This window comes from Haemaphysalis longicornis, unplaced genomic scaffold (assembly GCF_048455015.1).
Source record: "Haemaphysalis longicornis isolate Haplotype H1 unplaced genomic scaffold, Haemaphysalis longicornis Haplotype H1 scaffold_1, whole genome shotgun sequence".
Taxonomy (NCBI): domain Eukaryota; kingdom Metazoa; phylum Arthropoda; class Arachnida; order Ixodida; family Ixodidae; genus Haemaphysalis; species Haemaphysalis longicornis.
In genome coordinates this window covers 252,004,160-252,031,753 of record NW_027526203.1, presented here as the reverse complement: position 1 = coordinate 252,031,753, position 27,594 = coordinate 252,004,160, and the positions used below count along the sequence as shown (strand labels likewise).

The 27,594-nt window shown below is 45.9% G+C and overlaps 1 protein-coding gene and 1 non-coding gene across 2 annotated transcripts in view; one reads left to right on the top strand and one right to left on the bottom strand.

Annotated features, from left to right (window-relative positions):
- Tbh (Tyramine beta hydroxylase) overlaps positions 1-23,943 on the top strand; it is a 97,692-nt gene extending 73,749 nt beyond the window's left edge. The window contains exons 7-12 of the mRNA XM_077675667.1: positions 2,811-3,080; positions 4,124-4,312; positions 6,101-6,160; positions 13,786-13,913; positions 15,861-16,014; positions 21,816-23,943. Of these exons, the coding sequence (XP_077531793.1) occupies positions 2,811-3,080; positions 4,124-4,312; positions 6,101-6,160; positions 13,786-13,913; positions 15,861-16,014; positions 21,816-21,920 (906 nt within the window). The 3' untranslated portion in view covers positions 21,921-23,943. The remainder of the gene's footprint in view (positions 1-2,810; positions 3,081-4,123; positions 4,313-6,100; positions 6,161-13,785; positions 13,914-15,860; positions 16,015-21,815) is intronic.
- On the bottom strand, positions 20,180-20,252 carry Trnat-cgu (transfer RNA threonine (anticodon CGU)). Its single transcript has one exon. It is a non-coding gene; the product is annotated as a tRNA-Thr (tRNA).
- Positions 23,944-27,594: the final 3,651 nt, after the last annotated feature.

Here is a 27,594-nt window from a genome sequence, read left to right as displayed (position 1 = left end):
GGAAATAGACAGCTGCTGTTCGCATCCCCAGAGTCCTTCAATGCTTTTGAAGGACTCCGGTATCACGCAGAGTGGCTTTATTCGAAGCGAGACTAATCAACCATCCCTCAAGGGGATGATCCTCCGACCGTCCTCGCTCTATTTTCCTTCCTTTTAACTGGAGTCAGCGCAGTGTTGAGCAACTCCTCTTTTCTTCAAACCTGAAAAAAAGTCAGCTAAGGAAGCCCAAGATTACTTTGAATAAGCCGAGAGGATTTGGTTTTTTTAAGCCTTCTTTTCAGAAGCCGCTTTTCTAGCTGTAACATTTACTTCTGCAATGTACAAATAGGCACCCAATTTGACACCCTTTATTGTAGTTCGGCCAACCACAAGGTATGTTTTTGAGTGCGCCCTCATTAGCGCATTGGTCTGGACAGGATTAAGTGGCGTGTACGAGAAAAGCAAGTATAAATACACTAACTTGTTCCGCGCAAGTGTAGTAAGCATATCTAATAAGAACTACTCGACCGGAACGGAAGTCAAAGGGGCAGTACCGAAGGAATCGAAAAGAAGGAGTCATCATTGCTTGTCAGTAAAACCAGAGGCTGGGACACTAGCCGTTGATCAGCAATTAAAAAAAGCTTAACATATTTTTTGCATATTGCCGCGAACAATGCATTTGGTTTGTTTATTTGTGTTTTGCTTTTGCCGCCCGGCTGCGCTGGTCTGTGTTATCGGTGTTGTCTGTGGGCCAAGGGAGGCGCGTGTTCCATTCTTTCTTTCTGTGCCGCATGTGCTATCTCTTCTGATAGGGAGAGCGTTCCGAACTAACGTGAACAGCCTAGAATAATCTTCGTTGATCTACAGTGTTCTGGATACACTTCGACTATTCGAGAAACCCTGGCGCCGCGTGATAAATTCCCGCAGAGCAGACGCCGCGGCATTCGAATCGTCGACGCTCGCCTTCGCAAGTCACTTTGTTGATTGCTGCTTCGCCGCCTGTGTATTCTTTGAGTTGTTAGGGGAGCACAAGTTCGCTCCAATAAACTTGTTTTCCTTGAAGACCACTGCGTCGTCTCTGGCTTCGTGACAATATAAACACCTTGACTAGGAGTCATTGAAAACTATAAACTCGCGACTTTTCAAGCACGAAATTCTTTAGTGAGGGTATGATTAGCCTTCTGTCTTCTGACAGAACATTGATTTTGCGATAAAGTGTGCCAGTTTTGGGCTAAAGTTTTCAAATATTAAGCTTAAGGTTACAAGTTTATAGCGTGTAGCAAACGTTGGGTGTTCTTTTTCTAACGGTTGCACTGCAAAATATTCAGTGCATCGAGGGGGCCAACATCGCCAGAAGTTCAACGAGAGTAGTGAAAAAAACAGCACTTTTCGATGCGCTTTTCTGGTTAAAAAATGCATGTATTTAAAAAAACTAGTATGTTGATTGCACACTTTTACAGTCTTGTAAAGCAATTTCGCTAAATTCAAATGTTATTCGAAGCCCCTCAAAATTCTGTGCAAGACTGAAGAATTTTCAGACATTGTTGCTACACCAAAATGCAACTGAAAGTTAACGTACTCTAAGATAAAAAATGAAAATTCTTAATGACTTTTTGGTGCTTTTAAACTGCACTTTTTGGCACCTGACAGCTAGGTTGATGATAACAATTGTGATGTTAAGGATAGGAAACAGGTTAGAGATATCTTGATGAAGGAATGATGAGTTTAAATGGAAAATGAATGTTCGGGGGATTGTAAGTCCATCGAGTTGAAGCCCGACAATTTGCGTACAGTACACAACGCAACACGTTAGGTTTTCTTGTGCTTCCCGCCCCTCCGTGTTTATTTTATTTTTTATTGCGGTGGCGGGGTAGTCTCATTGAGTATACACGTTAACTACAAAATTTATGAGACTGAGATAGCCTCAAACCACCCTCAAAACCCCCATGGGTTGTCGCAACAGTCGGCAGTATAACATGTTGGTTCCAGTAGCAGTTCTCGTTAAAATTTTGTGCAAGTGAGCCTTGCGTAAGCTGTACGTCCGATGATGCAAATTACTCGGGACTTCACGCTTATTTCACATGCAATAATTATTATAAATGTCCATGGACACTCGCGCATTTTGGAACATTCAGGGCTACAAAGCGGGGCTCACTTATCATATATAGTTATAAGCTGATCGTGCCACTGACTGAGTAAATTTTCTTGCATGAGGCCGCGAATTGGTGGTAAAACGTGCACTTGGTAAAGACAGCTCAAAGTGCCTGGCATTGGACAATTTTTGCAACTATTTTGTCGATGGCAATGTGGCATTTGCCTGCCACAACAACAATTTCCGCAAAAATAAAGCTCGAAATTAAATTAGATGGTTAAAGTTTAGACAGCCTCTTAAAGATGGTCTCTTAAACATGGTAAATCTATCTTACTATGGTTAAATTCTAGACCAAACGAGATCAGACAATCTCCGCTCGTTGTCTAAAACTCCGTTTTTTCGTTTAATATGCACCAACTGACCCTCATTACCTCTTTTACAGCTCTAAAGCTCCCAAAAGACTATGCTTAAGCTTGGCTGCGAAGCCTACAGAGCGCTCAGCCATAGGCATTACGGTTTCAGGTGCAACTGTTCAAGCTACTACTTTCGGGAAGCACCAAGATCTCGATGTACCTCACGTTTATTACATTTGCGACACTTTTCAGCTTATTCTTGTGTTCCATAGTGATAGTAACTTTAAGTTGCGTGATGACTGGAGGCACGTTACCCGAAAGTCTGCAATGCGATTCGTGCAAATTTCTCAGTTTCGCCTTTTTGACGCATTTCCCCGACGGCGCAGCCTTTGGCGTACCCCGAAGAGGCTGGACTCTCAGTTGGTGGCAGTGACTACTCGCCGTACGTCATGCTGGAGGTGCATTACAACAATCCCTCTCACCGAGCCGGATACGTGGATAGTTCCGGGATCACGATCTACTACACGGGAGAGCTGCGCCGCTTCGACGTGGGGATTCTGGAGATCGGGCTCGAGTACACCGACAAGATGGCCATCCCGCCCCGGCAGCCGGCGTTCGAGCTCACAGGATACTGCATATCCGAATGCACCCGCGTGGTGAGCGCGCCTCCGCACATTTGTAACCAAGACACACATCTGAACCAAGGGTCGCTCTTTATAGTCCGTTGCTGAACGTAAAGCTCTCAGTTGTGTCAGAACAGGAGGTGTTTTCATGGAGGGCACCATCCACACGTACAACTGCTCTTTCGGCCAAGCATGAGCTCCCAACCCCTGAAATTCACTTCCGCTGAAACAGGCCCTGTATCCCTAAATTAGTAAAAAAACGGGGCAAGCAATACAAGTTTTCGATACAAGTCTTTATGCCACATGTCAACCAGGACAGCTGTTCTCGAAGCACTTTCCGTAATGTTTTGTGTCGAATAGTTTTTGGTACTCGGCGCGGCTGTCCCTGAAAACCGTATATAGAAGGGCAGGTGGGGGACTTTCTACGCTGACGTGATGTACTGTAGACAAAATGACGAACTCCATTTTTTTTTTCTAATTGGAACAATAGTACCCCAGTTCGATGGCGTCGCTGCTACATAAAAGGTTTACTGTTCCTTTCTCGAACCAGAAACCCATGCCATGGTAGCAAGAGAGCTGGACGAGGAGGAGGAGGAGAATGAATAAATGTGTCTCTAAAGCAGTCAGCCCTGGGGAAGAGTCCTCATTCCAGGACCCCTTGAGTCCGTCCGGCTTCTTGGGCTCTCTGTACCAGCCAAAGCTGGAGGAGGCTGAAAGAGAACGGCAGGCTAGTGTTGCAGTGTAAGGATGCTATAGGGCAATGAGCATAATTGCGAAGTGCCGACTGTGAATCAGCAGCTGCCACTGGAAACCTTACCCGCAACCTGGTGCTCAGTGGCGCAAGGCCTCAGTATCACCAGAGCCCTTCAATGTTTTTGAAGAACTTTGGTATCACTGAGCCGCCGCACCTCTGGTCTTGGCGGGGAGTCCGTTGCGGCGGCTGACATCCCATGCAGTTTTCCTACGGGTTTCCCTGGAAACGTTTTCCCGGTTCTTCTGCAGAGTCTAGCCGCGTGCTCGTCTCGCAGTTCGTCAAGCGGTACGAGCATCGTTGCCGTGACGCTGGGGCTTTGCAGGCTCTTCCCAAATCGGGCATCACCTTGGTGGCCGCGCAGCTGCACACGCACCTGGCGGGCGAGCGTGTGTGGGTGCGCCACGTGCGCGGTGGTGTCGAGCTGCCCGAGATGGCCCGCGATGACCACTTCAGCACACACTTCCAGGAGATACGACAGTTCAAAAGAGGGCGCACGGTCCAGCTGATGCCTGTACGTGCACTCTAACTTTCGCATGCATTACGTAGGTAGTTCGTTTTATAGAAGGAACGCAAGCGATGTATGGGGATGTGGAGCTTTTTTTGAAGATTAGTTTTATTCTGGTCATGCACGCAAACGTTCGGTGCGAAAAAACGCAATAAAATGGTCACCCAAGGTTTTCCACACAACGGTCATCAACGCCAAGCGTGACAGGCGGGAGTCGATCCCAACAAATATGGTAGAAAAAAGTACAGGTTGTCAGTATTGCATAGCCCTGTTCTTAAATATTTTTGCTGAAAACAAATTCTATGAACGTTAGTTCTGTGTAAACATCCCGAAGTAGAGCTAAAGTGGGTGCAATTTTTAAAAAAAATCGAAAAATACATATTATCGGCTAGCAATCGACAATTTTCTCTTCTGCGTTTTCCAGGCATTGGCGTTTAAAGTAAGGTCAATTTCAAATTGCTCCTTTCTATTTTCATAATGGGTACTTTAGATATCTTTTTATTATTGATGTTTATGCTTAAATATGCAGAACTGTTTTTCACCAGTTGTACGATGAAGAGTAGCAAAATATTGCTTCCGAAGTTTAGAGAGGATTGTTTGTATAAGCTGTGACTAAAACATAAGTGAACGAAAAAGTCACGTACTTTGAGAATTGATGGTGTAAAAAGTTTTATCGCTGCGACATTTTTATAGGGAAAATATTTTTAATTATCAGCCCCCAAGTGTGTGTGTTGCCTATCTGTTTGTACAGGATGAGTAACCACCAACAAGAAGCATTTGATGAGTAATTACGAACCACGTATACAATGAAAAACTGTAACATCACTTAAATATCACTGCACTCATGGCACCTGTTTCCACTAGCATGGTTTTACTTAGCAGAATACCCTTTCGTTTAATAATATTGTTTGTGATGTCGCACGCAGCGCCAATAATAAAAATAGGCTTATGACAGAAAGTGCCACAGATTCCCCGGCGGTTTTCCAGGCCACGCGGACGGCAGTGTATTTCTGATGGAGGCGAAAATGGTGGAACCAGCACTGTGCACTCCATTTTGACGCACGTTAAAACTACTCACGGGTTCGAAATTAGCATACGTAGTTCACTACGATGCGCTTCTCTCAGGTGCAGCTTCTGCGTGATAAACAGAACAATGGAACAATGTAAGATAAAATTTCAAGGAGCTCTCCTAAAAGAACAAAATCATGTAACTTCGCCATACTTTTTTCACGTTGAGTGGCACTGCTTTAATTTTTTTTTAATCTAGATCAAGCTTAATTCCTTTCACTATGTCTCAAAGCGATGGGAACATCGGTGCTGCTTTGGCATTTAGCGAGAAAAGTTACTTTGGTTAATTTGGTGTGGAAAGTAATGATGAAAAACACTGAAAACTTATACCAATCTATGACTACAAACTCAAATCCTAAACGTGTAGTTGCTCATATCCTGCTCCAACACCCTGTTAGGCAGCACTCTCGCAGCACACATGACGGAACTCCGGTTGTGTATTCGGGCACTAAGGGTCGAAGTATCACTGACAAACAAAACGTTCTTACAAAATATGCGCAGTTTTTCTGTCTGCAGTCCCAGTAAATGTGCATGTTTCTTTTTTGTAGTGCTAGTTAACAATGAAAACGTACCAACTAGCACGGCTTCCCTTGTTCCTTTAATGGTTGCTGTGTTTTCACAGAACTGCGAACTACGAAGAATGCTGCTCAGTCGATAATGCAGTAGAAAAAAAAACTCGCGCCCTATGAGCGTGCGCACTGGTATGCTCTCTTTTCCGCTGCGCAGGGAGATGCCTTGGTGATCACGTGTCGTTACAACACCATGGACAGAGAAAACGTTACGTTGGTAAGAGCAGCCTCTTTTCGTCGTGGCTTGCTTGGCTGGCATGAAGTTCGAAGTGGCAACGCATGTTCTTACGTTAGAAGACCGCGGAGTGGCTGGGGTCATTTAATGCGTAGCATTCGTGTTCAAGGCCACTGGATTTTGTGCAGGGGAGGAGGAAAAAGCGGGAGGGGGGCGGGTTCGGGCTAAATATTTAACGGCGTTTTATGTGATCCGAAAGACCCCTAGCACCGCCTACGTGTCTTCAATAATCCTTAATACGAAGAATATAGAAGCAGAACCTTTAGAAACTACTACTACTGGTGGCACGGTTTTATGTATGTCAACATTGTAGAGCCTTGGGCCTCTTTAAGGTAAAACTAAGTACATAAACGAAAACTACAAAAGGCACGCCAGTTTGGTTTTTACGAAATAAGTAAAAAGCCATGGTTAGTAAACGCCGTCTAAGACATGCGACACAAAAACAGCACAGCTACAAAGGATAAAGAAAAAGACTGCCTTGCGTAGACTCGACTGGTGTCAAAACACAGCAAAAACAAAACATAAAGAAAGAGTGGATGTGTGGGTTAAAAATGGCGTCGAAGAGAGGCGGAACAAATACAAGAGATAAAGGAAAAAGATTCTGCCTTGCGCTGTACCGAGCGGTGCAAAATACGACAAAAAACATACAGCTGACTTCGGCAGGTTTAAAGCCCACAGTTCCGGTGGTTCCGGCCACCTCCGCCCGATCGCCTGAAAAGAAAGCGCGACGAAAACAACTATGAAGGCTGTGCACTGTGTGACAAATCTGCAATAAGGAATTTACGTCCAAATTTTAAATTTATTTCACTCTTATTCAATGATTACCTTCAGTATTGCTGTTTCAGATGAAAGCAAATTGATATTAGCACGTCCAGAACCGCAGCAATGCAGATAAATGCTGCTGTAAGGTGTACTGACGATCATGGCGGCTCCCTCTGTGACACTACAGTACAAAATTTTCAAACCAAAATTAAGCAAAAAAAAAAGCGAGTTCGGTGTTTGGCGATCCTGTTATCGTCGTTCTGTTTCTGTGGCACGATATTTCAGATCCTAACGAACCTTTCGTTTTGAACCAATTTATTTAGCTAATGCAGCGCGGATACCTCAGCTGTGACTCATCTTTTCGGAGACGCGTTTTATTCCGAGAACGTTACTATGCTCATTCTGAGATTTTCCGTGGGCGCTAGCCGTCCTCTATAAGCCATGCTCATCAAGCCTTCGCGGAAAGACGGCATCACCGCTAACTGGAAACAATGGAGCGGCCGTCAGAAATTCGGCCGCCTGAAGCTAGAATCGGGTGCATTGGCCACTGGAAAGCGGGAAGGAGAAGGCGTTGCAATCAGGCTAACCGACATGATACCACGACTGAGACGGAAGAAAAGATGCGTTATTTCAGCAAGCAAGCGCCTGCGCTGGCAACTTAGTTCTCTCCCTGTCGGTGGACGCGCGGTGCTCGACAGGCTTGGTCGCTAGCCGCGCCCACAAGTGACGCCACCTCATCAAAATGCCTCTCCAAGCGGAACTGATCACGCCGCTCCCATTGTGCCGTGCTAGGCTTTCAAAAAACCCGACCGCATGCCTAGAATATGAGCAGAAACTAACGAAAATGCGACCTAATTAGAAGTTGTACCTATTATATAGGTGCAATAGGTACCGCTCACCGCCGCCAGCTCTACATGCCATATGATGGATGGCGGCACGCAGCCGAGCGCCGGCGCTGCCACGACACTCTCAGAAAGCATGCGAGTGGAAACTGAAACTTTCTCGTTCTCGCGCAAACTAAGCAACAAACTCGTGCAAAGTCGTGCAAACTGAGCAACTGTTTCAACATGTGCTTGTGGGGATAGAGTTTCATTGTATGAAACTGCATGTATGTGAGGGACTTACGCCAGTGCAGTATTTCAGGTGATGAATCACGCACCCGGATGATATGCAATAATGATGTGTAGATAACCGGTCTTTTTCATCTTCAAATAAGCGGTAATTTATAAATTTGACCTATTTTCCGCAGCTTAGTTCTTAATTCGGCATGTCGGCTTCTTAATCATAACAGTGTTTATTACAGAAAAGCACTCTTTACGTGTGACTTGTGCATACAGTAGGTTGGCGATGGACATTAAAAACTGCGGACACAGTGTTCATAACGATTTCCAAATATGGTAGGAATGAGTGCTTATAAGATCCCACTTTCTTTCTTTTCATGTTTTCGTGCTTCCGATGTTTTCCTTCGCTTTGTTAGCCGTTACACGCTCCCTTTTACGTTACCGTCGCCGCAGCAACGAATGCCGCGCAGCTTCTACGCTATCACCAGCCTTGAACTATGACCTAGCACTATTTGTGTGAGAACGTTCTTTACTCCATTGAGATTATGGGACCTTTTAAATCATCATTACAATCATTCGTGTAGCCGTAGTTGTCGAAATTTGCTAAGAAACACCGCATAAGTGGTGGCTAACAGCGCCCGAATAAGCTTCCGTTATAGTGTGTCGATCCGTCAAACCAGTTTTGTACGCTTCCCACAGTACTTCCTAAATCAAAGAAGACATCTGCACTGTTTGTGTCCATCATCTACCGACCTGACCGCATATATTGGTGCTCGGCTTAAAGCATTATTCGCAGAATCGTCAATTCAGAGTGAGCACACTGCGCCTTCCTCACTGTAGCTACGCAGAGAGTGGGGCCATTCGCGTATATAGTATAGTGTTCGCATTTCCTTCAGTCTCCGTCTATATATCAGCACAGTGAACACGAACCAACACGTAGCTGGAGACCAAAGAAGCTTGTACAGCTTAAAGATCGCCACAGGTGTGCGTCATTGCATGACAAACAAGATAGCTCTCTTGAAGGCCCGGAACTGTGCTCATCACCTTGTAATGTGTTCTGAAGCATCTGTACCATTAAGGCTAGCCCCGTGGCAGTGAAGATTATGGATATAATACGTACGAACAAGAGCCCTGTTAGTAAAGGCTTCTACTCTTTTATAATTTCCGATATTCAACACTTATTGAGAGCGCTGATTGTTAAATGCCTTTTTTATATAGGGCATCAAGCATCCGTTAATTGTCATTCGACACTCTCGAGAGCACAAGGCCTCAACAAAGAACGTCCCGTCAGGACATTTGGCCATGCACATCCGAGATTGCCCCAAGTGACTTTCATGCTGTCATTACCATGCATAAAAACAACGATAGGCTGGCGCGCGAAGTCATCGAAGCTGTGGAAATTGAAGAGGGCGCCGACGATTGTGTCAGTACTGCGTCGGTTGCGCTAACCGATAAAGAAAAACTATTTCTGCGCACTGTTTCTCCTGGACCACGTGGCTAGAGGGTATAAATGTACAAGGCGAGGCGTAATAAAAAATTCAGTTGGTAGTGTCAGCGCTTGTGCTTCGTCTCTCGTCATTGTCTGCGTCCCCAGTTAAATTTAGGCTGACCAGTATTTAATCTCTCACCAAGAATTGCATAGCTGCGGTAGGAGACCAGTCATTAATTTTTCCGACTTTTTTATATTTTACTCACAGGAGCAATATCTGGGCTATGAGGCGTGCCGTAGTGATGGTCTACGAATTAATTACGACCACTTGGAAAGCTTCAACGGGCACCCAAATCTTGACATACGGGCGTAAGAATTTTCAACTTGGGCACTAGAACATCGGACACCGAACCCTGGCTTAGTATTAGCAATGAGATCGTATACACGCACTGCGCGTTTTAGCCAGTTACTCAGGTGAATTTTAGACCCGAAAGGGAAAGAAAGAGGGAGATGGCTTTTCCTTTCACGTCTCCATACTTTCAGTGGATTTCTGTTTTGTCTGAAAAGCTGATCTTGCTAGAACGTTTACTTATTATTCGGCACTCGTGAATTCGGAAATTCCGATAATTTGGCGTTCCTATTCCTCCCCTTCAAAAATGTACATTACTCTAAGGCCGCGGACCTTCGTCCTTTGGGCGCAAATTTACGCACGCACCGCTAAATAATTCGGGTCAACGCCCACTCGAAACGTGAGCCGCCACGTTCCTTCCGAGGCTCAACCGCTCCACCGGTGGGGAGGAATGCGAGAGTACATCACGCCCATAAACAGCCGGCGGCGCCCAAAAGAAGCTGCGGATGCTGTCGCTGTTCTGGAAGGACTCTGCAATAATGTACGTGCAATACTCCTGTTCTGCACGGATTGTCGCACGTCGGAAAAGACAAACTAGCATCGCCGACTTCGCAAAGTAAAAGTACGCATAAAAAAATTGGAAATGTGCTGTTTGTGTCGCTCATTCGATAATTCAACATTCGGATAATCTGTACGTTTTTTTTTTTTAATGCGTAGATATCCGAATTAATGAGTTTTCACTGTATAAAGAATCGATATTATGTCGTATCGAAGCACTGATTGGGTTTAATAGAAAAGGTAAGGACTTCCTTGTGTCTAATGGCGGGCATATTCTGTGCTACCGAACGCATCGAGCAAAAGACGGATCTCGGGGTACGGTTTTTGTTGCACGAAGAGATATCAGTGGAAGCGGAGGGATTATACAGCGCCAGCGAGAGAGTCGGGCTGTGCCGGCACTATATGACAGGTACACATCTTAAAGACAATACAATCCTAACGCACCATTGTTTGGCTACAAGGATGAGGCCATTGACAATTTCTACGGTGATGTCGAATATACATTAGCTTAGGTCGACACTCAGTAGATTATAGTTATAGGAGGCCATAAGCAAAAATAAAAGGAAAGCAGGTAGGCGAGTTTGCAGTGGGCAACTTTGGACTATGCATCAGGAATTGCTCAAGTGATAAACCTGTCGTATTTGGAGTACAAAAGCAGAATTAGGCGTTAGAATAGCTCTCCAGAAAAAATTCGCGGTGATAGCAGGGGAGTATGAAGCTCGCGTAGACGTAGTGAATCACAACCTAACTACAATAATCACTCAAGCAGCAACAGCTGTAGGAGGAAGAGAACCTCGAAAATAAACTGGTAAACTATCATAGAACTTTGAAAAATGTATGAACATAAAAGTGTCAAGAAAAAGGGAGCAAATGTAATTTACAGTCCTAAAAATTTATTAGCCGAAGCAATAGCAGAGACATTCATGCCCACAACATAGTAAAGACTGATGAAACAGCACAAAAATGACAGCGGCTTAGCTCAGATAACTCTGGATATGCAAAGCAAAAGCTTGACTTAGCCTGGCTAAGTCTTCGTTTCACAGCTGTAATTATTATACTCTTTGTCCGAAGCCTGCCTTTGTCTACGGTTGAGGTCCCGCTTGCGGCGTTTTCCGAGCTGAACGGCTCGCCCTTCCTCAGTCTACGACGCTAGCTTCGCGCGCTTGGCATTCCTGGCCCTCTCCGGATATCGCTCTCCGAGCGATATCCGCGGGGTGGCCAGACACCGCTTGCCAGCGACGGCTCAAAGCCTTCAGATCCCTCGCGACGCTCAGAGAAGCCAGACGGCCTGGCCTCGCTCTCATCCATGGCCAAGCTCGCATGTGTGCGGTGAATCACGTGGTCAGGCGGCGACCCAGCTGCGGAGAGCGCATGCGCCAGTCCGGCAGCGGCGGTGGCGGCTAGCGAACACGGCCGTCGGCGGAGACGGATTCCGAGATGAAAATGGTAGCATAGCGAAACGTTGATTACATGCTGAAACATGCAGATATTTACGCTAGCAACGTTAGCGCAGGAACTAGTATGAGGAAACCGACTCCAGAGGTTTTAACAGCAGCTAAAGGTGAGGTGGACAAATCGCTCAAGGTGATAAACAGAGGACAGGCCGCAGGAGACGTTGGAACAACCACGGATATACTAAAGAATGGAGGAGATATTGTACCAGGAAAGCTAGCAAAATTATTCTCAGAATGCCTCGGAATGTTGACGTACTATCGACCCGGAAAAGCACCAACTTTATTCTGATCCACAAGAAGGGTGGTGTCAAAGAGCATAAAAACTGCAGGCCCATCAGCGTACTCTCGGTTATGTACAAGGTGCTTACCAAGCTTTTAGCTAACCGCCACAAGCGACGACCTAGATTCACAATCACAACAACCAACAGAAACAAACTAGATTTAGGAACAGCTACTCAACAATTATTCAGATTACTGCCATCAACAACGTAACTAAAAAATCAGTGGAGCATAATATACCCTTTCACATGGTTGTGACGATGAAACGTAGGTCACTGACCAAGTCCAAGACCGCTTCTTTGACTTGGTCAGTAACCTACGTTTCATCGTCACAACCATGCTTTTACCTGACCAGACGGTATTCCGTCAAACTCTGGGCTACCCTTTCACGTGACATTTATGGATTTACAAAGAAGTATTTATTCACTAGATATCACCGCTGTATTATCTAGTGATAGATGACCGTAACAATATTGAACAAAATTATAAGTGCTGACCCAAATTACCACGAAGTAATCAGGACAAGAGAGGGAAAATTTCCAAATAATGGATTACCGAACGCTACTTTTGTCGAAAGAATGGTATACAACCTACTCCCTATGATGACTTATGGGGCACAAATTCGGGGGCTTACTGAATACCTCGAAAGAAAACGTAACACAACTCAGCGAGACTGGAAAGAAAAATGATGAGGGATACGAAACTAGCGTCTTGCATTAGGGAGCAAAATTGGGCGGAAGACATCCTAGCTGAAGGTAAGAGGAAAAAGTGCATTTGGGCCGGGCATATATTGTGCGAATAACTGACGGCAACAGAGCGGCTGCCTAGATATGGGAACAGAGGCAGAGGAAGGCAGGTAACTGTATAGAAGGGTGGCATAAGAATATCCGGGGGCAAATAATGTTTTGGTACAGCATAAGATACGGCCGGTATGTGCTAAAGGCCTTCGTCCTGAAGTGAACATAAATGGGTGGGATGCTGGTGACTGTGATGGCGATGATGTTGGCTACGATGATGAATATTCTGGACTACACCCTATTCGTAAAAAATGTCGTACGAACTCCCGACTGGACATCGTCAGATAAGGCACAAGCATTCTTTTGAGCAGCTCATCTCTGAACATACACTGCTCAGCAGGACAGGGTTGCTCATTATCCGTGAGCTGCTCTCTCACAGAAAGCATCACACAAGTCACAACCAGATCGCTGCGCACGCACGTCCCCAGTGCCCCACACTTTCCCAAAAACTGAGCGAACCTCACCGTCACGTGAATGGACGTGCTGCGGCTGCTGCGGCATGATGCCACGTGTAAAGCGGCCATTCGTCTGACCTGTATGGCCCATATGTAGTCCTGTATGATCCTATGATCCATGTGATCTTCAGACCCGTATGATCCCATGAAGCGCATCTAGTGAACGCATAAGTGTGTACCTGATGGAACGCATTTATAAATAAAATGCCCCTAGGTCATTTAAACGTATCACGCGCTATCACATCTCACGCTTTCGGACTAACGGACTGAGAGATACAAGGAAGAGGTAGCCTAAAAATGCTTACGTATTGAAATACTGTTTCACGACGCAATCCTAGTTAACAACCATGTTGATTCTTTTGAAAGTAAATAACATGTTATGAAGGTTTAGTTCGAGTTACGTGGTACATGGGCTTTGTGTGAAGGCGATTCATGTGCAACATGTGTCATGCTTTTTTTGTAGGGTGGATTCGGTATCCGCGACGAGATGTGTGTGTCCTACATACACTATTATCCGAAAACGGACCTGGAAGTGTGCAAGAGCTCTATTGAGACTGCTTTTCTCCAGGGATACTTCAGATACATGAATGCGTACGTATTATGTGATCTTTTTTTGTGTGCTATGTCACTTTTCAGGGGTGTTATCATGCATTCTGCCGGTTTTGTTTTATCTTAAACAATTTTGTGCAGCTAAGACTTCATCAGAGATCTTGAGGTCACGAATTGAACAATGGCCCTGATATGATCACCTGTACCAACTGCTATCAATAAGAACTTGATTTTATTTTCGTAGTAAGTGCAAATAAAAGCTCAGCTCAATAAACACGCTCGTTCCTACATTACTGCTGGCAGCGTTGTCTCCCCCGCATTCAACGTTGACACGACGATTGGATCCCTTTGTCGTCCCTTTGTCGCTGGACTGCAGGGATTCGGCAGCTCATTTTTCGGAATTCCAAAACAACCCACTACTCGCGGTAAAAACCATCTTACCATATGCCCCAGAACAAACCTTTTTTGCGACACGTATACAAACATCCGGCTTGCTTAACTTGCTTAAAGTTTAAACACTTCGTTTGTTCCGCTTTGCACAATGCACTCAAAGTCCCAATCGACGCCTTTATGGGAGCAACTTCGACAAATAGCTAGGCTCGACATTTTTCGCAAAAAAAAAATTCTGAGCAAATCACGCCAAAAAAATGGGATGTTTAACGTCAGCTGTAACTGCTACGACGTACCCGCCGCGGTGGCTCAGTGGCTAAGGGGTTGCGCTGCTGAGCACGAGGACGCGGGTTCGATTCCCGGCCGTGGCGGCCGCTTTTCTGATGGAGGCGAAAAGCAAAAACGCTCGTGTGCACGAGATTTCGGCACACGTTAAAGATCCCCAGGTGGTCAAAATTAATCCGGAGCCCTTCACCACGGTGCGCCTCATCACCTACATTGCGTCGGCGCGTGAAACCCTAAAATCAAACTGCTACGACGTGATACGACGTGAAATGTTTGGCTGTGAAGAGCATTGAAAATGCGCGTTAGCGGTGGTGAATCATTTTTTCTGTCGATGATATTGCGGTCGTTGTATCTCTCCAACTCAAGGACCTGCACTACTGAATCTTGACGACGCAGCCTTTTAATTTCAGCCTTTCTCTGTTGAACCACGGGATCATGATTGCGCGCTCTATCGACAGTACATACGTTTCCGCTTTCGTAGATGCGACATCGTCGAAATGCGTCGCAGCCGTTGCAGCTGACAGGAAACGTTACATTACAGGTTGCATGATCGTGCATTACAGGTGCATTACACGTCACGTAATGGTGAACTCACACCATATATTGAACGCAACATAAGATCAAGCGCACACCGCGCTAACGCCACGTCACAAGGAGATACACAAGTAATACACCCGTACAAAAGCGGCCGGTTAGTCGATGCTGGGTTCGCCGAAGCACCCAGCAATAGCGCGCGCCGCGATTGGCCTTTCATCTCCTACCAATACGCCTGATGGAAAAAGCTGGATCGGTTCCATTGTTATGGTTACGCTCCCGGCCTGTCGCTGCTAGTTTTCGGCGCGGACAGGTCGATTTCACCTGGGTTCAAACAACTGCTGGGGCTGTGAAATGTGGTCTGCGCTGCGAAAAACCGCAATGCCAAATGACATTTAGCTGATGTCGCACCGGTGGCCACATTTTTTGTGCGTGTCAAATCGTATGCTGGGCTTGAACACCGGTGTCTTCGCATCTTTCATCGTAATGACTGGTCATTTGCGTGCGTGGCGGTTGAGCAGGCCTGCAGGAATACTTAAGCGGGCACCACGGGCACTCGCACGTTCTTGCACGTTTTGTATACTTTATGACGTTATTTCGCATGTGTGCTATTCCTTGTGCACCGTTTCAGTAAACAAACTGTTGTTCTTGTACACTTTCTGGACACTAGACAGGCACGCTATGACAGGGCCTTTGTAAATCGTATCTCCAAGCGTCTTGTGAACACGCTGCCGTGTAACGGTATAGAGCGACCGAGCCATGTTTAACTCCTGCACGCAGGTACCACGGCGCCCCGACAAGTGACTGGAAGGGTATCAGCGACAACTACAAGTCAATACCATGGACTCGGCACAACGTGCGACTCCTCAACCAGGTCTACAACGCGATGCCCCTCTCAATGCAGTGCAACCAGTCGTCAGGGGCTCGATTTCCTGTAAGCCTGTACTTATATGCCCACATATATACTATACGACCTCAAATGGCTTAGCGGACACAGTATGGGCCTACACGACACGGGTACAAGACGAGGGGGTGAATTCTTGATCTTCAGGTTCGAACGGGTCACGGTCTTTGTCCGCCCAATTAAGCCATGGCTTAATGCTACTGCCACATTGGATTCTTTTATATAGAAAGGGAGAACAAATTTTATGGGACTGCTCCCAAGATTAGCAGCGACAATGAAGTGTTTTACTTATTTCAGCATGGTTTGCCCTTTCGGGCTCATACAGGGTGGCGAAGTAACACGTTTCGCGTGAAGACATCAAGCGTAAAGCACGCCATAAAATGTACATTTCGGCTTACAATCGATATTTGTATCTGTATTTGAGTTGACATTCAAAAACCCCCCGCTTAGGATAAGTATAGTAATCATTTTTTTGTCTTACAGTTCCTTCCTTCAACTACAAGTATCTAACAAAATTAATTGCTTATTCTGCCCTGTTTAAATGGAGTTTTAATTTTCCTCGCTACACCTTAATTTCTGCCTCAAACCCGCCGCAGCGGCTCAGTGGCTAAGGCATTGTACTGCTTAGCCCGAGGACGCGGGTTCGATACCTGCACGCGGAGGCCGCTGTTCTGATTGAGGCGAAAAGCGAAAACGCCCGTGTGTTTGAGATTTCGGCGCACGTTAAAGATCCCCAGGTGGTCCAAATTAATCCGGAGCCCTCCACTACGGCGCGCCCAGGGATTTATACACACCCCCTAACACCTCCCTGGAAGGATTTTGACACCCCCAAAAAAAGCTTCCACAGCCACGAGCACCCTGTCCAGGGATTTATACACCTCCCCCCACCCCAACCACCCCTCAACACTCCCCTCCCCCCCAGGAGGATTTAAACACCCCCCCCCCCCCAAATCAAAATTTTTGATAAACCCCTGGGCGCGCTTCAAAAAATTTCGTATTTTTCTGCCCTCACATTGCGATCGGGCTATGCGAGCGAAACTAATGACCGTGGTGCCGTCGTATTCATGACCAAGTAGATGAAATATTGAATTGCTATCGCTTTCAATTTGCGATTTAGCCTTGTTATTAGTTAATCATCGCGATTAAATTCGTCGTAGGTAAAGTTTTATCTTAGCGGGCAGACATGCTCTACATTTGCTGGAGGATTGAATTGAATTGAATTTAATAAACATGTTTGTGTTTACTCAATTCGATTCAATTATACCGCAAACTTAGAGCACGTTTGCCTTCTGTAGAAAGCTCTCATCACGACGCTTTTTACAGGATTACGACTCCTCAAACATCGTGCAGCCACCTAAACAGCTGCGGGATTAGCGGCGTCCGCTCGTTCGTTTTAAAACTGTGATGGAAAACAACCTATAGTAGAGAGTTATAAAATTCGGCACAGCTCGTTGTTTAGGCATTCGTTGTTTTCAGATACATGACCACGAAGAGGGCAGTTACGGATTTTTTTACGGGACTATATTGCTCCCACAAGCAATACAATAACTACGAAATAAATATCCAAACGTTTTTATATAGCGTGCGTGTGAACTAACTACTGCTAAACATACGTACGGCCCTGCCCAAATGTATGCTCGCGTGTGGAGCGTTAAAATTATCAACAGGGCACTAAACGACAACAAACTTGCTACAGTTGTATTTATAGACTTAAATAAGGCTTTTGATACCGTCGATCATCAAATCTTGCTTAATTAATTACAACGCTGCATTCAGAGATAAAATGTGCAACTTCTTTTCTAGCTACCTTGAAAATCGTCAGCAAGTAGTTGTGATTGACGATATCAGCTCATCCCCACAGCTAGTGCGCATGGGCCTTCCGCAGGGCTGAGTGCTAAGGCCGATGCTATTTTCACTATTTGAAAATGACCTTCAGAAAGCATTAACCTACGCCGAATGAGTAATGTACAGTGCTCAGCGATTGAAACGCGATACTCGGAGCGCGTGGCTGCCGTTGCCTGTTGCGCCACGGGTGAGCGCTTGTGAAAGCGAGCTGGCGCATTGTGGTATACGATGAGGGTGAGAGCGTTCGTAACGCATGCTTAGTGCATCCGGGAGACAGCCCTTCAGTGTGTGGTTCATGCCATGGCTTCAAAACGCTGCGCCTGCGTGCCGTGCGCGCCACGATAACACATCGCGATAAATGCGCATTCAAATTCTTCATAACGCGCGCGGTGCCAGCTCACCCAGCTTCGCGCGGCGCGGCACGCAGGCGCAGCGTTTTGAAGCCATGACATGTAGCACCCCTATGACGCCGCCAAGAACCACACACTGAAGGGCTGTCTGCCGGATGCAGTCAGCATGCGTCACGAACGCTCTCACCCTCACCGTATACCACAATGCGTCAGCTCGCTTTCACAAGTGCTCACCTGTGGCGCAACAAGCACTGGCAGCCACGCGCTCCGAGTATCGCGTTTCAATCGCTGAGCACTGTACGCCGTCGACATGGCGCTTGTCGTAACAGGTGATAACGAGCTGGAAATACACGTAAGAATTAATGCGGAATTAGAAAACATTTCCCGGTGGTTTTTGCTCAACAGACTCGCGATCAACGTGAAAAAAAAAAAAACGATATTTCATTGTCGAAATAAGATCGTTCGAAAAGAACTGCTTAAAGTATCAGTCAACACCTGCTTACTTGAACAGGTGGACTCACTTAAATACCTAGGAGTTGTTATGGGTACTCATATTTATTGGCAGAATCAGGTCGATGCTGTTTGTGCAAAGCTATCATCTGCTTGCTACGCTTTGCTGCAAGCCCGTGACGTATTTGATATAACAATACTAAAAATTCTTCACTACGCTTAATTCAATAGTCACCTATCATACTGCATGGTTTCTTGGGACTGGACGTGCAATATCTATCTTAATCATATACGTCGCCTACGAAAAGGGGCTTTGAGAATTATTACATGCTCAAGACGAGACGCACGTAGAAAACCCCTTTTTGACGCTCTTCAAGTTTTGACATTTCAACAATTACGTCTAGAAAACACAGGCGATATGGTATACAGTATATTAAATTATAGTAATTCTTTAGGGAGATCGATATTTTATTCTTCATTGCGCCAAACAAGAAGCTCTTCTAGCGGCAACCTTAACCTGGCAGCCGTTAGTAACAATTACGGGCACAGACTGCTACAATTCATTGGGGCCAAAACAAGGACCGATATACCAAAAAGATGCAAAAATGTTTAGTTACGGCATGAAAGTACACTTGTTTAAAGAAACCCTGTAAAAATCGCACGACTTGGAGCCTTTGCTACTAAATTTTTTATTCCGTCTTCTTCTTACACATTTTATTTCATGCACAAGACTCCGTAACCCGCATTCATGTTATTTTGAGACCCGTACGAGGTTTCAGACTGCTCTACATGTAGTAGGAAAGTATTTTGTATATATATATATATATATATATATATATATATATATATATATATATATATATATATATATATATATATATATATATATATATATATATATATATATATATCAAGGTTGCAGTCGTCATTGCCAGTGCTATTCGGCTGTTTCCGAGATATTTAATAGTGCCGAATGACATGTGTTTGTCATGTTTCTTTAATACAGTGCTAAATAGGCGAAAATATAAGTCGAGAAAAAATCCGCCGTTTTTCCGGGAGCGGGAATATATATATATATATATATATATATATATATATATATATATATATATATATATATATATATATATATATATATATATATATAGCGAATCAGAATAGGAAATGAGGGGCTCGTTGAAAATAACACAGAAATAAGGGTTGGCAGTCGAGAAAACCTCGGAAAGCAAAGGGGAGGATGTGGTAGATCATTGAAACAGATTAAGAATTTGGAAAGAAAGAAAGAAAGTGAAGAAAAAATGCCCGCCAGGTGGGATCCGAACCCACGACCTCCAGAATACCGGTCTGGTCTATATATATATATATATATATATATATATATATATATATATATATAGCGAATCAGAATGGGAAATGATGGGCTCGTAGAATAAACACAGAAATAAGGGTTGGCAGTAAAGAAAACCTCGGAAAGCAAAGGGGAGAATGTGGTAGGTCATTGAAACAAATAAAGAATTCGGAAAAACAAAAAGAAAGTGGAGAAAAAAATGCCCGCCGGGTGGGATCCCAACCCACGACCTCCAGAATACGCGTCTGGTGCGATGACCACTACGCTACCGGCGGGGCTATTTTCCCCTCCACTTTCTTGGGTATTTATGCCAAGGTAATTTTTTTCCTGTGTTTGAGGTATATATATATATATCAGTGTGTCGAACCGGAACCAAACCGAACCGAAAACCGGAACTGAACCGGTATTTTGTTGCCAGAACTGAACCAGAACCCGAACCGTTATTTTTTGAACACGCTGAACCCGAACCGGAACTGAACCGAAAAAAGAAGTAATGGTTACGGGTTCATGCCGAAACAGTTCGACCCTCCGTTGTTGATATTGCACAGTCAATGCAATTCAAGCCTTTTTTTCTTTCACGTACCATCAACCTCGTACCCGCTCGCCCACTTTCCCCTCCAGCCAATTGAACACTATCACGCTCTATGTAACAACAGGAGAGATGAATGAGCACCAATGTAGCAATGGTCTGTTCCTGCTGGAAGCGCGAGCGTAGTGCAAACTGACCAAACGAAATGTAATTCTCGGCAGCTTGCAGGGGATATAAAACGACTTTGCCCTTCCCTAGCTGTGACTTTATTGGAACAATCAGGATGCAGGAGTGCTCCACTGCGCAATAGCGAAAGCCCACACCGGATGAGTGCAAACTTTTTGCATTTCGTAATTTGTTTAAAAGGTCCGACACCTGTAAATTGTTAATACGTGACAAGTGTGACCGCAGGAGCTGATCAGTGGCTAAGCCGTTTGCTGCTGATGCAGTTTTGTCTCTTTCAGATCTGCTTTTTTTCGAAAGTGCACTTGTACTGACTGCCCAACTCGCTGCATTACTTCTACTGCTACTCGTTCCGGGGGGGGGAGTTCTGCTGTGGACGAATTAAAGAGCGTCTACCCAAAAAAGTCCCATCTCATGCTCCGCGCGTCAAATTTCCCTTTCATTTTGTAACAGCATAATCTGTTATAAGATTCCTTAATGTAGCACACGGAACGATGGCCGGGGGTCAGGCGGTACGATGGCATACTCATTGTAATGCACACATCCGGTATAGCTAGCACATTCGATAAGGTGACAGCTAACAAATTATTCAGGGTGACCAAATAATCTAACTCATTGGTAGTATTTATGTGCCTGTTGTAGGTTTTTTCTGTTTTCTTACAAATATAAAAAAAATGTGCGTCATTGGTATTAAGCGCTGGTATTTGAACGCGCCAGTACGCAGGCCTAAATTTAAGGCTTCAAGGTTAGTGTGATGGATGATTCCATAGCGACCTTCTTTTTAACCCCCGGGCCGTGACTCGAGTGTCTACGACATGTGAAATGGCGCCAAGACTGCCAGAACAGAGGCCCTCGCTATGCATGTAGCGAATCAGAATGGGAAATGAAGGGCTCGTTGAATGAAGACAGAAATACGGGTAGGCAGTCAAGAAAGCCAAGGAAACCAAAGGGGAAAGTGTGGTAGGTCAGATATATTGATTTCTCTCTATGTCGGCGTTGCGTTGCCGCGTGGAAAGTGAGCTGTGGAACGAATACGCTTTACGGCGATCAAGGCCGCAAATGGCCTCGTTGTTGCATTAATTCTGCTGCATCGTTTCGCTCACACACGATTCGAACGTGCTTGCAGGGAAGCTGGGAAGGGATGCCAAGGACCGAGATCCTGTACCCGCTCCCTCCACCGCCCAGGAACTGCCCTCAGGACGAGGGCCTGCCGCAACCCGTCGAAGATTAGGGCGGCGCGTGCTCACCGCCCAGCAGCCTCGGGTGGCCCAATTAAGCCACGGCGTTTACGCGCACAATCCAAGCCGCTGGCGAGGGGGCACAATATCTCCACCAGTGGCCACATTTCCCAATCGACCTAGATTAAGAAGGGCTATTGTGTCCTTCAAAAAAGTTAAACGACCAGGTTTGGTATTTCTCGCGGAAGAAAGGGCGCAAATGTGAGCGATACTGCCCGCTGCTCCAAGTTTGTGAATTGTTAGTTCCATATCGGTAAACCCCAATACGACTACGACTATACCAATACTGGTCAGCACAGCTACAAGTTAACTTCGTTTGAAAATAAATATTTCATTCACGGTGTTAAAATTCTTTTTTTGTAATAATTTGGCAAAATACCGACAATGCGCAGTCAGTGGACAAGTGCCAGAAGCGGTGGGACTTCTTTTTTTTTTTAATATCCGTTTTTTTTTTTTTTTTTTTTTTGCACAAGATATGCTCGACCTTGTTTTTTAGGCCACAGAAACTGTATATTCATTTTTTGTGGCCTCATTTAAAAATGCCGACCAGACATGGATGGCTAATTTTAAATAAAACAGCACTCCATTATTCGAGTCAAGTCGCATATATTATCTATGGGCTACCCCTGTGAATACCGTGGGAGCACTCCAGGCAGCAGCGATATAGGGGCGCACTTGGTACAGTTCTCTGTAGCTCTTGGAAACCGAGGGGCGATGCAGTTGTTTTTTCGGGTAAATTCCTCGGCTCTGGCGGCAGCTGCCTTTGGCATCAGCCGTTGTTGGAGCAGCAGCTCACTCTGGAGGACTGTAGCACTACTAACGATAAAAAAAACACTTGGCTTCTAGCAAAACGAAGATGAAACAAAACGCACAGCCACAGGTTCTTTATATGCCCACATATGGAATCAAATTTAATCATGGTAATTGTGTAATTTTATAAGAAGAATGTAGTCAAAGGCAAAATGTTTAATACGCATAAGCCCACTACATTTCAGAGAAAATCGCACTTATCGTTAAACTCGAGTTCCGTTTTCTTCGTCTGCTCACTAAAATTATATACGTCCTCAAAGAAACGTCACACATTTTGCGGCCCTGTGGTACCCTCAAGGGTCTAACATATATCGCATAAAGCAAATGACACCTTCTGTTGTTGACTGTTAAATGGATTGACTAACAACTTATGACACATTCCGGTACTTGGCCTTCATCTCCTTTAAGGAGGAGAGATTATGTAAACACAATAAAAGCACGGGAGAGAGTGTAATTTATATAGTGTCATGTATATACAAGCCGCCTCCTCTCGTAGAAGTAAGCCGAAGGCCGGCTCCTCTATTCTGTTGATTGATTTGTTCACCTGCTTCTAAGACATCAAGCATCCATTTTGTGTGTCAATTCTGAACGAGGCAAAACCTTTAGGTAAGAGTTGACGGGGCGCCATCTCAGTGGGTTGGTAATTCCCGTCAAAGCTGGATTGCGAAGGACCAAGTGTGTAGCCATCCTCGAGTTCGCGCTGCAAGAGGCAACTGTGTACATCCCGTATGCTGTTTGCGTGACGACTCCACTGTCAAGAGCCCCATAGTTGCATGATGTACTCAATATAAACTCCTCGAATTCGCTTCATTTACTTGTGCGATGCTTGTGTAGGTGTTGCTCTGGCACTGCTGTAAGATTTGACCGGCATGTGTAAGGAAGAACACCAGCCAGTGAAGATGCCCCAAGTTTTCTTCAAGAGCGAACTCAAGTGGGTCGGCGAATCGTGTATTTATTGTAACGCTGAAGGTGAGCATATATAAAGGTGCATTTATGGCTGTTAAGCAGGAGGTCCTTCTTCAGGACTTGAAAAAAAAAAATTGCAAATACACCTATCCAACATTTGTGATCCATTGATTGCGAAAGCATGAGTGTCCGATTGCCCAACGTGTCCTGTAATTATTACCATTATCATTTACCTTTTATATTTTTTTTTCTTTTCTTGGTTGCCACGACATTTGGCACATACCCGCGTTAGCATCGCTAAGCATAGAGGACATTTACGGGGAGTACTATGCAACTCTCCTACGGAGTTCTTCTGCAATTAGCATGCCCAAGACACTCATGTAGGCCTCAGTACCTGTCTCCAGCAAACGTCCTTATGAGACACTTGTTTTGTGTCTTGTAAACATTGTGGGACTACTTGCGGCAATTGTAGTATGGAGTGCCATAGGCGACGTTTCGACCACTCGCGGTGCGTTTCGCGACTTTATGGAGTATAAAAATCAATTAGAAATTGTGGTCCTCCTTTATGTATCCTCTTTGCCAATTTCCTATGGCATTTCGTATGGCACTTACTCGAGGCAACCTTAGCTTGACTGCGCTACTGCGCGGCTCGCACCCCCTCCGACAAAGTCAGTCGGCCGGCCGCCGGCGGCTCGTCACAACTCGTTCACTCAGGGAAAACTAAGCCACGACACGATTTCTGCATAGAAAAATGTGTGTTTAGTAGTTTCTGAAAGGTATAAAAAGTACAGCGGTCAGCAGCACGACCACACATTTGCGATCGCTTTTCAGTTCAGTTCAGTTTAGTTCATTCATCTCTCATTTACAGAAATATTCAATACAGTGTTTGGACCCATAGCTGATTGGCTAGAATCCCGATAGTTCTAATCCACGATAATACTATTTTAGTTGATTTTTTGTACTTGGGTAATGTTTTCTATACTGAATTCGCCATTCTGCGCTGCATTATTCATTGCTCCACGAGCGAGTTTATAGATCGCGTTTATACTGACACTTACGCCCTGGCGAGTTCTCGTTGGCGTGGTGTTGACGTAAGCACCGACTGATTGCAGACAGTGCCGAATCAGCCGACTCTCGGCCTGGTGCGAACGCACCTCTTACGACACAGAGACGAGCCAAGCAAGCTACAAAGATGGGAGCAGATGGTCTCTCAGTTGAGCGTCTCCGATAAAACAGAGACCGTTCAGCCACAAACACAGGGTACGCCTCGACAAGTGAACGTTACAATTCTGAATTCTGCACGGTGTGGCATGGCACGCTTATCTGACCCATTGTACGGCCAAAAAAGTGGCAGAAGTGCAGTACGTCAATTCCTACGATACTGAGAATGCCCAACCAACGATAACGGCGTATGCCAAGCATGTTGTTGCACAGAACCGAAACGGAAACTGGCTTGAATTCCAATCCTAGACATCGATCAATCACATCGCATCTCGAATGCGCGTCGCTGCTGTTGCGGCTGCCGCAAATGTCACATTGTCCAAGGCCATAACGCATTCACTAGGCCCGTCCTTATCCTTTTCCCTTTGCGCATTTTTTTCTTCTCTCCGTTACCATGACTCGGCACATACCCACGTTGGCATCGCCAAGCAATCAGGGTATCTAGCGGGAACGTACAGGTCCGCGCAGAAGTAAACGGAGCACGGGAGCGGTGACCGAACAGCATCGCTGCGCCGCGTCTGGGCGCCGACGAGAACCATGGTCACGGCCGGGCGCGCCCGCCGCTCCTCCAGTCCGGCCGTGACCGGCGCTCCGTGTTCCCGTCGGCGCCCATACGCGGCGCAGCGTTGCAGTTCGGTCACCGCTCCCGTGCTCCGTTTACTTGATTGATTGTAGGGTTTAACGCGCCGACGCAACGCAGGCGATGAGGCGCGCCGTTGTGGAGGGCTCTGGATTAATTTTGACCACCTGGGGATCTTTAACGTGCGCCGAAATCTCGCACACACGGGCGTTTTTGCTTTTCGCCTCCGTCAGAAAAGCGGCCGCCTCGGCCGGGAATCGAACCCGCGACCTCGTGCTCAGCAGCGCAACGCCTTAGCCACTGAGCCGCCGCGGCGGGTACCGTGCTCCGTTTACTTCTGCGCGGACCTGCACATTCCTACTCGCCTGATCGGTGCCTCCGTAATTATCACGCTCAAATTACTCACGAACGCTTCAGTATACGTGTCTCCAACACACGTTTCTAAGCCGAAGTACACAACGCACTAACTAGGTACTCGTTCAGTCCGCTAGATTCAGCGAGCTGTGGTGGTCTTGAGGAGCGTGCCAGCCTCGCATTATTCAGGTCCCTAGCACGTATCCCAACCAGACACAAATTTTCCGAAGGTTTTCTTCCGCTCAATAACCCTGTTTTTTTTTTTCTTTGAGCCATCGCAATACTGTGCATCATGCTGAGGCCCTTTGTGTGCCGTCTGTAGTGCAAAAATGAGAAGTTTTAGATCTACAGGATTGTTTAATGCGAAAACACCTAACTTAGCACGTTTTCAAGAACGTTATAACTGAGCATGTATATAGTAATATTCAATATGAAGTCTACAAGTTACGTAGTAAAAACTGGTGGTTGACAGCCACTTGAAGTCTTATATATATGGCGACATAGAGAGGGTATACATGCTTCTCGGAAAACTGCACACTGCAAATACATGCCGTTACTGGCACGCATGAATCATGCACGCGGGACACATAGCCACGCAGATAAATGACCAATAGTGAGGACATTACCTTACTAGGTATACTTGGGAGGCCATCTGGCCCACGCCAATATCAACGTATGCACGGCAGCTACTGAGCTCGCCGAGCTGCGCGCTACTCTTTATTATAGCAGCATCACCGCCGATATAGCAGATGGTGTGGGAAATAAACTTTCTGCACCTATACAAGCTATACAAAAGCGGCACAGTGTGGAATCGCAATGGCTTCCTGCACACTGTGGAGTATACGTCAGTGTCACAGCTAACAAAGCGGCCTCATCGGCCGACAGCCTCTCTTATTAAGAGAGGATTCGGCGACTCTCATACCCTCAATTGCCAAGAAAGCGCATGAATTCCATCCAGGCTGACGCATGACAGCAGTATGCGCCCGTGCGCCTGACAGACCCCAAATGCACGTGGACTAAGCAAGCTCAAGGAAGCCATCTTACATCGACTGCAGTTGAATGTGTCTTTTCCTCTTCCGAATCCAGTATGCCTCCTCACCACTCTACTCTACATACGACGCACAAAAATACAGGAGCATTGCATTTGCGTGTGCTGAACGTCAACACACTCTCAACGTCTCTGTATAGGCCTCATGGCATGAGAATGGAACTTAGGACTTTTTTGGCCAGTGCTTGGTAGGGTCCACGTCAGGCTGAACGGGTTTGTGAAATTCTTTATTGCAAGGCTATCTTTTCTGTGAAGTTACCTATATAATCCCTGTCTTGCACCACCTTGTTTTGTGCGGAACCCCGATGGATCGCCAGATGTCGATCGGCAACTTCGGCAATGATTAAAACTATATCGCCGCAGCTATTGATAATGATACAGGCACCCGAACGACTGTATTTTCCAGTGTTTCAAGCGTATACTTTCGCAGGAACCGCTCGTGCATGCACGAGCCATCCGCGCGTCAAAGCGCCGTCGGAACGGGGTAGTATATTGTGTATATGAGCGCGTGCCTGGCCGGGAATAACACACCGGCTAAAGCGTCGCTCCAGGAGCCCTTCAAAGGAACGCGGCGCCCGGAGTGCGCTCAGCCAGGGGCACGCATGTGGGGCCCACCGCTCCATCAGGGGTGAACAGGCGCCCTTTCTCGGCCAAGTTCATCCCTTGCCCTTGGCTCCGTCCCCCTCCTCCCAACACTCACCCCCCCTCCCCCCCCCCCCCCCCCCCCCCACTTGAAACAATTAATGCC